The sequence below is a fragment of the Delphinapterus leucas genome, chromosome 19 (genome assembly GCF_059928025.1).
Source record: "Delphinapterus leucas isolate spDelLeu-1000000601 "Yukka" chromosome 19, BTC_Dleu_Yukka2, whole genome shotgun sequence".
Lineage (NCBI taxonomy): Eukaryota > Metazoa > Chordata > Mammalia > Artiodactyla > Monodontidae > Delphinapterus > Delphinapterus leucas.
This window is the reverse complement of record NC_143147.1, coordinates 22,696,954-22,709,831: the sequence shown is the minus strand read 5'-3', so window position 1 is coordinate 22,709,831 and position 12,878 is coordinate 22,696,954. Positions and strand designations below refer to the sequence as shown.

Here is a 12,878-nt window from a genome sequence, read left to right as displayed (position 1 = left end):
CAAATGATCAAGCCCTCTGAACTCCCTCAAGTCACCCACAAAGCCACAGAACAGCCCCCCTTCACAGCAGCACCCGTCCCCTCCCATTTCTCCCTCCCACCTTAGGTGCACTTTTCTCCAGCGCCTCCCCTCTCCTGACTTTCCTTGGGGACTAAGCACCTGGGAGTGAGGCTTGTTCAATGAGGCTGTGGGACCAGGGCCTCAGAGAGGGTCCCCTCTAAGGGTGATGACAGGTAGGACAGACAGGCAGAAAACATAATTTGAAGTATTTTTGTTTTTTTATATACAGAATACAGGAAAGTTTCTGTAAAGTCTAAAACATTACAATTACTATGTACATCGGTACTAGTTGTCGGGGTGGAAGGAAGAGGAGAGAAGTGGCAGGAGAACAAAAAAAGGAGACAGAACAGGTTTACGACAAAAACGCTTTTGCTACAATAGACAATTTGAAGAAAACGCTCTACCACATGTAGTACTGTACAGTTTTAAAAAACATTGAAAAAATGTCATCACTAGATGTATTTACACAAAATCCAAATACACTTTTCCTTATTTGAAATAAAATAGATGGACAGCCAGAAAAAGAATTCATTTCTCATTTGTCCATAATACACAGTAGCTACCTGTAGTGCAACCGCTGCAGAAAGGGAAAATAACCTGGAGGGTGGGAACCATGGAAGGAGGGTGGGTAGCGATCTTTATATTAAATAAAACAATGATATTGTATAGATTTTGCTGTATGAAAACTGTATTTTTTTCTTTTAATATAAAACTATTGTCACTGCCACAAAATAGAACAAGTTTCTGATTATTTTACAACGGCGGGCGAGGGGGAGGGAGCAGGAGGTGGGTGGGGAACGGTTTTGTGTCGGAGGAGGTGTCCAGACCACTGGCCTTCCCCTCCCTGCCCACGCTGTTCCTCAGCTCGGTCTGCCGCTTTCCCATGAAATGTTGAGTACAAATATATGTGCAAATGCCCCCTAGAACTTGAGAAAAGAAAAAGGATTTTTAAAAAAGTCAAAAGGTTTTCTTCATTTCATGCAAAGATTGTAGTTGAAGGGTTTCTGGTGGAGTATAGAAAAAACCCCGGGCTTGGTTTGTGTACATTTTTGCATTGCAGGAGTCTTGGGTTGGGTGGAAGGGCGGGTGACGGGTGGCCGCCAGTCCTAGGGAACGGAGTTGGAGCGCAGCACAGGGCCCTGGTGGGGCTTGAGAGAGAGCTTCTCGGCTAAGACCCCATCCTGTAGCAGGCCGGCATCGCCTTTGGGCTGTTTGGTCGCAAACTCAGTGATGCTGAAGACAAACTGCAGGCACCCCAGCTTGATGTAGCTGCCGTGGTGCAGTAAGGCCGTGCCCTCCCAGCCGGCCCCACTGCCCCCAATCAAGCTCGAGCTGCTGGCTTTGCAGTTGCAGGGTCTCCGCTGCGGCCCCTGGGCCTGGGAGCTCATCATGGCTGCCTCCTCACTTGGCTCTTCATCCTGTTTCTGGTGCCGGCGGCGCCCTGGGAAAAAGGGGGAAGGTCACAGGAGAGGAACGGTGAGCAGCCAACCCAGTCTGCCAGGGTTGGGGCCCTGTACCTCCCCCCTCTAAATGCTGCGTGACTCGGGGTGAGGGGCACTCAGAAAGGACTGGTGGAGTCTGAAGTCCCCAGGTAGGTGTGTACACACGTGCGGCTGCACAGCACATGCTTCTCTGTGGCCTTTCCTGGGCCCACGAGCACGGAGAACCTGGCCAACGGGACCAGGAAGCCAAGAGACAGCAGGTCATGGCAGCAAGCCAGAGCCACCCTGACTGAGGCATTAGAGAATGTGTCCAAACATGGCAGGTTCTGTGGCCACAGGCCTCTGCTCCAACTTACTGATGACACTCTGCACTTTGGCAACAATACTGCTTGGGGGGGTTGGCGGGGTCTTCTCAGAGAAGTCACATGAATACAGCACGTTGTCCACCGTCGTCCCGTGCTCACTGTAGTTTAACAGCTCATAATGTTTGGTATTCTGAGGAGGAGGGGGGAAGATAAGATGTGTGGTCTGCTGCGTGGGGCCTGGGGCTAAGGGGAGAGAATACACATGGAGAAGGCTGTGCTGCTCTACCTGGGGAGCTCCCTCTTTCTTCCCCAGTCATGCCCCCCTTCCCTGTCCCTTTCGAATGGGGCGCAAGACTCACCTCTTCAAGGAAGTTTCCTCCCTAACCCGCCCCCCGCCCGCGCAACAGTCTGCCTGCCTCCTTAGCACGGGCTCCTGGTGAAATGATATTCACCGGCTCGTGGTGATGATGACGAAGCTCACAGGGACACGCCCAGAGGGCTTGGTTCCTTCTATGATGGCCCCCTCCCCTGCTTTAGGGTGCTCCGCCCCGCGCTGGGCCTGTTGACCAACCTCAGGAGAAATGGGAGCCCTGCTCCTGGGGAGCGGGTAGCCGGGTAGGATGCCCCTTCACACCAAGACTCTTCTCCAGGAATGACGGGGAGGGACGAAAAGGAGAGGACCCCCAATCCCCTTCCCCTCACCCCAGGGCACTGAACAAACCCCAGCGCCTGGGACAGGGCTCAGGTTGGAAGACCTCTCTCCCACCGCGTCCCCACCCTCACCTCATCGTAGAAGATGCAGGCGTGTTTCCCAGACACGTAGTTACAGTGACCATAGTTTGTAAGGCACACGTCCATGTCAGCTCCTGTGAGGTGGCAGGACGCGAGGAAAAGGAAGGCAGAGAACAGACTGTCAGGGGTATGTGTGTGGGGGGTGAGGGGCCAGGGAACTTCCGGGCGGGAGCTCAAGGGGTAGGTAGCTCAGGGCCCTCTCCTTGTATTTTTGAACAAAAACTGATGTCTTTTCTAATCCCCTGTTAAAGAACAGCTGTCCCCACCAGCTCATCTGCTTTAGAACATGTGCTGTTGCCCAGAGGAGAGCAGTGAGCTACTGAAGAGGATGGGGTATTTCTAGGAGAGCACAAGATGGGGTGCAGGGCCCATAAACCGTATCATCTGAAAGAAAGGGAAAGTTCTAGGCTGAGGGCTCATCTGTCCCTCTGCACAAGATGTAGGGCTAACTAAGTAAGTGTTAAGATATGTGTGAGCCCCATCACTTTTTCAAAGATCTCCAGGGACAAAGCATCTGCCCCTTCCTCAGGTATTTCCTGCAGTGTTTAAAATGCCTCACTGGGTGGCAGTCAGAGCTGACGTTCAGCCCTCCTGATGCCACACTGGGCACAAGGCAAAAGGGCCTGAAGCAGGGAAGACAAGCAGTTGATGGTCTCCTTTCTTAGTCCCTCTTGTCCAGACGTCTGCTGGGTTAAACCCGTCAGCCCTGGAGAGGGCTTCCCTCCCTTTCTAGCATCTGTGGGTAAGAGTATCAATCTTTAGGGCCGAACAGATTCAGCACCTCTCCCAGCTGGCTTACCTGTCCCGATGTAGAGGGTTCGATAGCACATGTTCACAGCTCCTCCCAAGCCTAAGAGAGGGTAGAACACAGCTCGGGCCTGTACTTCCCTTCTCGGCACTACAAGGCAAACACAGGGACGTGACCATTGAGAAACAGAACCTGGGGCCCAAACATAAATCAACAGAACCTGGACCTTTGGTGATGGCCTGAAGAAAATAATCCCACTGGACGAGTCATCTTTCCAAACTCACATCTGACACTAGGCTGCTTCAGGGTGAGGCTTCCTCTCCCCACTTACAGCATTTCCCACATGGGTAATAAGAAGGACCGTCTTTGAAGATGACCATATAACTCAAGGATGATAGTACTTGAAGCACCTGGGCTGCTTGTTGGTTTATCAGGGATATACCAACTGATACTATAGGGAGGCTGTGCAAAAACACCCAGAAGGCAGAGACCAATGCTTCTCTAATTTTGAATATGAATCACCTAGGGTTCTTGTTAAAATGCAGATTCTGATTCCATAGGTCTGAGGTGGGGCCTGAGCTCTGCATTTCTAACAAGCTCTCAGGTGATGCTGATGCTACTGGTTTGGGGACCACCTTCTAAGCAGCATGGCTTTTAATGGCTAATGCTCAAAGGGCTATCCTAAGCAGAGCTAACCTTCTGGGAAACTCTTCTAACTCAAATATTTGAGAGCGACTGAGCAGAAAGCACACCACAAATACCCAAAGGCGCTCATAGCTGCTTTCTGTGACTCAAAGAGGACGCGTATGAAAGAGTTACAGCAGACTTTCCCGAGTCTGGTCTGAAAGCTGTGGTTGCCATCTTGTTTCTGCTTTCTGAGAAAAGAAACCACGGTGTTTTATTAAGCCCAGGAAAGGCATACATGGAGGACTGAGGTACTGAAAGCTGAGATTCTCCACGGAGAGGAGACGGCTGTTCACACACACAGAGGGTAGATCTAACGGTGTGGTGTGGTGGCAGATATGGGCATGCGCACCTTCTGTGTGGTGCCCTCCAGAAGCCAGCGGATGTGCCCCGACACTGCCCGGTGAAGCTTGGACCCGGGAGGGGAAAAGCTGATGTATTCTCTGCAAGGCCAGAAACTTGACCAGCTTCTCGTCCAGCATATTTATCTCGATTTCTATTAACCAAAGAGAAAGATTAAAAAGCTGCTGAGGAGGAAATGGAATGCGGAAGTAGGTGAGCATCACAGAGCAACTATTTCAGCATTCCTAAAATCCAGCCAAGTGATTTTCTTAAACAACACAGAGTACAAAGTGGTACAAGGATCTGCAGCTGAGCACCTCACTAGCCATTTGCAGCGAGAGACAGACGCCAACGCAGCCTGTGCAGACGGCTCCTGCAGTGGGGTAGCTTAATGTTAGGTACAGCAGTCCTAGAAAGTGGAGCGAGACAAACCACTTGCCTGCCTGTGGGCGAGGGCCCAGATGTCTGACACTGAGGCTTGGATTTTCCACCCACCCTGTTCACAGAGATCAAGACCTGCCCCAGTTCTCCCTGACTCTGGGGATTTTTCACAGATGAGATCCCTCCTTTGGGCGCAAGGCTCCTCCTGGTTTTATTCTTCAAGTCCAGATGATCTGCCTAAAGTGATTTTCTTCTCTTCTCACTGGTTCAGCTTGGCTTTGCTCTCTCTTCGAAACAGGAGAAGGGGCTTTCTTTCCTACCCCACTCCCCGACCCACCTCCCAGCCCTCTGAGATCAGGCATCCCTTCTGTCCCCTTTTCAATGAGCTGAATGCTGCACAGGGGCAGCACCTTCACCACAGTCGCTGGTGGCAGAGCAGCAGTTCACTCACTCACCTCCATTGACATCCATAAATGCTCGAAGTGAGTTGGTGAGGTCCACCATGGCAGTAGAGTTGGCTGGGAAAGAGGGTACGGTTAAAGCGCTTCCTATGGATAACGTGCCGGGGCTGACCTTGCCATCTGGGGACGGAGCAGGAAGACTGTTACTTACGTCGCCTGAGGGAAACCCACCGGTCCAATCCCCCACTGCTGAGACAGGTCTGGATTTCGGACCCAAGGTGATGTTCCCTTCTTGATTCTCACCCCATAGGCTCTGGAACTCCTAGAGCTAAAAACGTGTGGTGAGGAAGGGCAGATGGAACGACAATGCACCCGGGCACGCAGGAGTCTCCAGAGCACCGAGAACAAGTGAAATCTACTGCTCTGGGGAACGTGGTGGGATAGCTTCATTCGCTGGGCCACGACTACCTCCCTGCTGCCTCTGCTCATTCAAGTAAGTGGTGCCTGCCTCTGCAATTCCTGCGTACTCAAGTTGGACTCACAGGGTGCAAAATCTATCCAGGTTGGTATTAAGAGATAAACAGAACAGGAAAAGAGCCTGAGAGTAGGGGCCGTCCTGGGACCAGGGGCCCCCATGCAGAGAAGTCACAGTCACCTGGTTACCGAGACTCCCAGCTGACTAGGAGGCCAGCTTCAGTTCAGACGGGAGAGACCACAGGGGGTTCCAGCAGCATCTGAAACCTGGTTCAGATGCTGGGGTCAGCAACCTTGAGGTCCTGAATGCTGACTGGGGACAGCTGAAAGAGCAGGTCTACACCAGGCCAAGTATGGATTAAGGGACTGCCTTTTGGAATGTGGCCCGAGGGCAAGCTTTTGGGCCAGACCAACCTCTGCGGGCACCTGCACTCCCTGACATGGAGATTCCTTCAAATGAGCTCTCTCTGAGAATCTGGATCAGGTGTGGATCTAGTTTCTGGTGTGGATCATGAAACACTGAAGCCATCACCCAGAACCTCAGGCTGACCACAGTGGCTCCAGAGAGCATGCTGCTTTCCTCTGAGGTGAAGGAACAAAACAGGAAGAAGACTAAGCCTGGAAGGTGTGGGAAGGTGGAGTGAGAAGACCCAGGCCACAGTTCGAATCCTGCACTGACTTGGTAGGTTACCTTAAGGAAATCACTTTCAGAGCCTAAGCAGCCCCGCCTACAAAATAGGGACAAGTTAACATGTACTTTCTCTTCTATCATAGAAACAGGGGAGGACAAATAATACGGACATCGAAGTCCTCTGACATATTTACGGGGATACACGTGTTTTTTGAATCTTAAGTCTTATTTGCCAGGAAGAGCATGAAAGGCTGAGCAGCACTCACCTGACGATGGCGCTGGTGAGCAGAATCGTTGGTTGGCTCCTGTGGCCAAGATACCATCTCCTGCTGCTTGGGGGGGAGTGAGCACCCGGGTGGCATTTGGGGGTGAGCCCAGTGGCCTTGAATCTGTCAACGGAGGTCCTATCTGTGATTGGACAGTCTTTCTTTGCAAAGTGCTGGTGTTCTCGATGCTGGCACAAGAGCTGGGAACGGAAGGGGGTAGGCTTGGGACAGGAACCAAACTCCTCTGGGGGCAAGAGCTGGGGCCAGTGGCATTCTCTGTCTTCACAATGATGCCGACGGTGTGGTTCTGAAGCCCCCCAGCCGCTGGTGGCGTGAGGGGCCGAGGCCAGCCTTGCCGGTGTGAGAGGCCTGGTAGGGGGGTGTTGGCGCCTGGAAGTCGCCGGGGGTCCGTGGAATCAGTGGGGCTGCTGTAGAGGTGTGGGCCATTGGCTTTCACCTCTGTGTTCACTGGCCCGTTGGCAGTCCCACAGGGGGCTTTCTTGGATTTTTCCGCACAAGAACTGCAGCTGATGTCCTCTAGGGTTGGGGGCTGGTGGGGTGGAGAGCAGCTCAGGGAATTCTGGGTGCTAAGCCCTGAGGGGCAGGACAAGGGGTAGTGGGAAGGTGTAGGTGCCTTGTCAGCTGTTTGCAGGGAGGTGGTGATTGAGCTGTCAGTCACAATAACAGGCTTAATATCAGCCTTCTCTGTCTGCTCAGAGTCCCAATGCGAAGGCATCTGCTTAGCAGATAAATGTTTCAATATGCTGCACTGGAGCGCAACAACACTACAGAGCCACTGCAACGGAAGGAGAGGAGAGGAGAGGAGGGTGAGAGGCCTGGGAGGCGCTGGTCCTTCCTGCCACAGCGGCCAGGGCTACAGCAGAGCTGACAAGCACTGTTTCCGAGGTCCCATCGCGAATGCCCAGAGAGGGTGTGCTTGACTCCTGAGAGGGTTCCATTTCCATTCCCAAGCAAGGCTTGCTGGTATACTCGGCAGGCAACACCCTGGTCAGCAGAGCCTGGGATTCCCGTTCTGACTCTGCCCCTAAGGCTCACCTTGTCACCAATACTGAGCAAGCACCCAAGCACCTGCTGTGTGTCCAGCACTGTCACCTAACTTCTCTATAGGTCTACTGATCTGTTTCTACAAGACAGATTTGCCCGTCTCACAGCACACTGGGGGACTGACGGAGAGAAGCAGACCAGGTGACTGTGTAGTTCTCTTACTTGCCTCAGGATCTGAGCCAGAGGTTCTCTCTGGAACATTCAACTCAGGGGGCGGGGTGGTGGTGGGGGGCTCAGGGAGGGGGAGGGTGGGGCTGCAGAAGATGGGGATGAGAATGACTTCCAATTAACAGCTGCGGCGAGGTGGAAGGAAGACTGGACTTGGAATCCCGGCCCTGCCTTCACTCACCTCTTGCTGCTCTGCCTGGGTGGCTAAGTGCTCAGAGTTCAAAAGGTGCGTCTGTGATTCCTCAGGGATCCCATTGCAGATCAGCTCCCCGTCCCGAATGGCCGCGGGTGCAATGAGAGGGGGTGGAAACTGGTACTGAGATTTGATAGCATCGGGAACCTGTTCAGGATAGATAGATAGAAGGAGGAAGGAGAGGGTGATAGTGCCAACAGGCCCAGTGGATTCTGCCCTGGCCATGCTCTTCTGTTTGTGGTGCCGATGCCCAAGGGGAAATCATCCACTAGGGTGTCCACCAAGGACGAGGAGGCCCAGTGGGCTGCTACTGTTCTATACCTCCATCTCTTTGACTCTGACACACACACACACAGACACACATACACACACACTAGCCTGAGAAGGCACAGAACTGGAAAAAGCAGCCATGTCTCCCACTTTTCTTCACCAAGGTCCAAGGGCTGCAGAAACTAGGCCTTCTGGCATGCTGCCTTCTGCTTTGGCCTGAAAAGTATAGGATGGCCACTGGACAGGACTTCAAATTGGTACTCTAGGCTCTTATTGATCAGTATCAAATTTGAGAGATGAGTGAGCAGTATCTGAGAGATAAAAAGTTAAATAAGGTCACATTCACAGTGGAGATGCTCAGTGTGAGGTCTATCTCGTGATAAGCGTTCAATCAATGTCAGTTTTCTTCATCCATTCATTCATGACTCACAAAACAATTGAAGACCTATTTGTTGCAGAAAGACAGAAGACACACTCTGAAACACACCACGTATGAATGAAAGAGCCATACAAGCAAAGAGTCATTCATACATTCAATCAACATTTATTGAGCGCCTCCTGAGTCTGGGCACTATGCCAAGTCCTAGAGATCCAGAGATGAACAAAACTTAAGCCTTGCCCCCAAGGAGCTCACAGTCTAGTGGGGAGATAAGCACAGAAACATTACAATACAATGTAAATGGGTCCTAGAAGACAGGCATGTCTAAGGAGCTATAAAAAACACAGAGAGTGCTTATTTCTGTCTGGGGGGGCAGGAGCTTGGGATTAGGGAAGATTTCATAGGAAGGCAGTATTTGAGCTGAGACTTGGAAGTTGAGGACAAACTTCCAGGCAGACAAAGGGGAACTAAAAGTAGGGGAGGTGGACTTGGAAAACATGTGAGAACCAACAGATTTGGTGACCAAGTCCTTATAGAGGATAAGGGAAGAAGAGCTGAACTTTGGTTTGAGGGACTGTGTAGAGATCACTGTCATTGACTGAAACAGGAGATACAAGAGGAAGAGCAGATTTGGAGGCAGAAGACTTTTGGTCTTGGGCAGGCTGAGACTGAGGTGTCTGTGGGATGGGCAGGCAGATATGAATCTAGATATGATGAGAAAGGCAAGGAACATGAAATTGAGAGTCATCACCACTAACAGTGGTGGCTGGTGCTATGGGCTTGTCTGAGGTCATCCAGGAATCAGAAGTGGAGGAATGGGGCAGTAGGCTAGCCTAAGGTTGGCCCTCGGGAAGAGTGAAGGGGTAGGGAGAAGAGGAACCCATAACAAAGATAAGATATGAAGGTCTCAGTTGATTTTGCCTGCACTGCTATACATCAAGGATGAAGGCCAATGTTCCAGAACAGAGCTGGAGCAGTTCCCTGCCACTGTCCTCTGGTACTACAGTCCTCATTTCACTCTCAAACTGTCTAAGAACAAAATGCTTTTCAGGTAACTCATACCCTTGGATTTTCCTCGAGAATAAGGGAACATTTAAAAAGGGGGAGGGGGCATCATAAAACAACAGGATTTTATCAGGGCCTCCTGGCCTGTTCACTTCAGCAGCCAGGCTTTCTTCCGAATCCACATGGTGAATCACACAGCTGAGATTACTCTTAGCTCTAGATGTTTAACTAAGGTATGAGGCACGTCACCTCCAACATACCCTACCCTCAACTGCAAACACCTTAATTTAACTTTGGAAAACTGGTGTTTCTACTGACGCATAAATATTTACACAGTTAAGAGTTTGTTATACAATTTTCAACAGTTAACATCTTGCTAGCGCTGACACCCAATGGAAGTGTGATGAGTGATTTTTAAAGTGTGGCTGCCACCAAGTGGCCATATTTGAGAATTGCTGTTTTCCATTGGTGCATGGGACTGTCTGCAGGATTATTTCAAAAGAGAAAAATCAAGTTTACTTTCAGGTATATAGTGTTGCGCTCTCTAGGTTAAATGAATGAGACCGAACGGTTTATGAGAGCCTCAATACTACCAAACGCTTTTCAATGAAGGAAATACTCCCGTCCATCTCTGTGGACACTTTAGCAGCTGTCAAATGCATACAAATGTCAAGTTGTACCAGTGTCACAATTTTTTGAGTATTGGTTGATAGATTAACAGCAGCCCAGAAAAATGGGTAGTTCCTCACCTTCCATAAGGCCTTCTGCTTAATCACCCCCACCTTCCCCTCACCCGACAGCTGTGGGAAAGGGGCCATCTAACAGAAACAGATGTAATGAGTGCCAGGCAAGGGGCAGTAAAAGCAGAGCACACCTAAGTTTGGTGGGAGCGGCCAAAAGGGCACTTATCCTTAGGAGAACTAGAAACCTGGCCGAGTCTGAAGGCCCACTTGCGGGTTTCCTGACCACCAACCCCAAGTATTAAAATGATGGTCACATTCATTACTTGCTAAGACACCACAGACAGATCTCAGGGGCTTCAGTCTCCCCATCTGTAAAACTGGGACCATGATCCTCTGTCTACCCCAGGAAGGCAATTGGAGACCACATCCTGCCTGCACCAGGCTGTGACTCACCTTCAAGCTTCTTCTTTTGACCGACTGGAGCACACGGCGGTTAGGAGGGTGCTTCTTGTGGATTCGGTTCAGGAAGTCCACTTTGACAACGTGCTGCGAAATGGTGTCCTGGAAACGGTCAAACACCTGGCACCGATTGCTCAGCGTCATGTTCTTCTGGTTCAGCTGGGGACAGAGCAGACACACTCCTGCAGTGATGTTCAGAACGCATCCCCCTCCCAATTAACTCTATGCTCTACTTTTAAAAAAGAGGAAGCCCTGGGCCAAATGGGCTCCTTCTGTCAGGTGCTGGTATGTCAACACTCCCGTCAGAGGGCCAGGGAATGTGGATGAGACATTCTCCCTTAACGCTGCCCAGTCCAGCCTAGTTTCTACTCCCTGGGGAGGCTTGAGGGGTACAAGAATAGGGAATTAGCCAAGAAGTGCCCTTCCAAATTCAGCCTCTGACAGTCAACTATCCAGCGTATAGGGTTCAGAGGAGATGCAGGCCTTGGCCCTAGAGCGCTCCAGACTCCCTTCCTAGCAAGGGATTTTCTCCCACCAGAAGCAAGACTGTTTCCTGTATGGGAGCTTGGCTGACAGGTGAGATCAGCACCAAAATACTGTGTCTCCTGCCCTATTCCTCCACCACGGTACTAGGGAACATTAGTGAACCCATCTGGATACCAGAGCCTTGCTCTACAGCAGGCAGAAAACCTTGGACTGCTCTCAGAGGCCATAAGGAGGGAAGAAAAGTTTGTGCAGCTGCATAGAGAAGGCATAAAGAAACGATGCCTCTTTTCCTCTTCTACATCTGGTCCCCTACACATTAATTAAAAGAAAAGGGGACTTCCTTGGTGGTCCAGTGGTTAAGAACCCGCCTTCCAATGTAGGGGACGTGGGTTCCATCCCTGGTGGGGGAACTAAGATCCCACATGCCGCGGGGCAACTAAGCCTGCGCGCTCTAGAGCCAGCCTGCCACAACTAAGACCCGATGCAGCCAAATAAATAAATGTTAAAAAAAAAAAAAAAAAAAAAAGATCTATGTGGCAGCTTCCTACCTAGTACATTAGGAAAAACCCCTAAGTGGCTAATAAAAAGTCACCCAATTAATAATTTCTCATCTGCTGGAAAGCTGCTCTTACAGATTCATATTTGGGTTGACTGCTCATGGTTAGGTTTTTCTGGTTCAGCAAGAGGCAAAACAAGACCACCGAGCCTCGCAGAGAGGCTTCCTCCTATGTAAACTTTTCTGAGTGGCATTAGTCAAATGAAGAGGGCCAAACAAACCTTTTCTCCCTATGTGCAAGTCTATAACTGAAGTTCCTCTTGGTGCAGAGTGGACAGCACGCTGTCATGCTGAAGGCAAGCAGTCACTCCATGGCTATCACCATCTGATGGACAATGTCTTAAGCAATTACCCTGTTAATTTGGAAAGGCTGCCCTTACAAGGGAGCTGCTCCGCCTGAGGCCCTCTCCCATTCAACCTTCTGAGTGACCGTGCCTATCAGGAAATGTCCTAAACCTCTTTTGGAGATAGCAAATTACAGTTCTATTCTAGCCCCGGGAAGCAGTCTGGAAAATGTAACCAAACCTCCTGGGAGATAAGATAATAGCACCCTCATACCATTCATTCATTCATTCAACAACTTACTTACTGAACACCTATTATGTGTCATGACAAGGTCTTTGTAAAGAAGGAGGAGAAGGGCAAGAGCCTCATGTGGTGCGTAGGACACATAAGGTGTTCAATAAGTGGCTGACTGTCTGGAATACCGTTATCTGTGTCAATTCCTCAGTTCTCCAAAGTTACTGGGCAGTTAACTGCCAGTGCTACGAGAATAAATATTTTAGAATTTTCTTAGTTTGTTCCCTCTAAGAACAAGAAGCAAGAAGATATGGAAGAGCATTTATTTGCATAAGGTTGGGTCTAATGCACTCCCCCTTTTAGGGCTGTAAAACCAACTGCTTAATTCATTACAGAGGAAATTATTCACGAACAACCAAGCACTAGTGGGTTAAGTCTGTCGGTGCGACTGAAACAAGGCACTGCGGGACGAGGCTAAACGCACAGCTGAGGCATGTCAAAGTAACCAGAACTGAGTAGGACGGTTTGCAGAAACCAGTGTCTGAGAGGTTAAAGTGAACTCTGGTACA

General features: G+C 50.4%; 1 protein-coding gene across 6 annotated transcripts in view; it reads right to left on the bottom strand.

The window, feature by feature from the left end:
• Positions 1 to 272: 272 nt before the first annotated feature.
• The window catches only part of PHF12 (PHD finger protein 12), a 39,453-nt gene continuing 26,847 nt past the window's right edge, over positions 273 to 12,878 (bottom strand). Inside the window, exons 7-15 of one of the 6 annotated variants that reach the window (XM_089900691.1) lie at positions 10,743 to 10,907; positions 7,941 to 8,099; positions 6,527 to 7,322; positions 5,210 to 5,335; positions 4,270 to 4,527; positions 3,399 to 3,497; positions 2,591 to 2,673; positions 1,859 to 1,997; positions 273 to 1,501 (exon numbers count right to left, since the gene is read on the bottom strand). In XM_089900691.1, coding sequence (XP_089756817.1) covers positions 1,167 to 1,501; positions 1,859 to 1,997; positions 2,591 to 2,673; positions 3,399 to 3,497; positions 4,270 to 4,527; positions 5,210 to 5,335; positions 6,527 to 7,322; positions 7,941 to 8,099; positions 10,743 to 10,907 — 2,160 coding nt within the window. In that variant the 3' untranslated portion in view covers positions 273 to 1,166. Of the gene's footprint in view, positions 1,502 to 1,858; positions 1,998 to 2,590; positions 2,674 to 3,398; positions 3,498 to 4,043; positions 4,223 to 4,269; positions 4,528 to 5,209; positions 5,336 to 5,458; positions 5,484 to 6,526; positions 7,323 to 7,940; positions 8,100 to 10,742; positions 10,908 to 12,878 lie in introns of those variants that run through there. The other 5 variants (XM_022596144.3, XR_016388898.1, XR_016388899.1 and 2 more) reach the window with 5 other exon arrangements.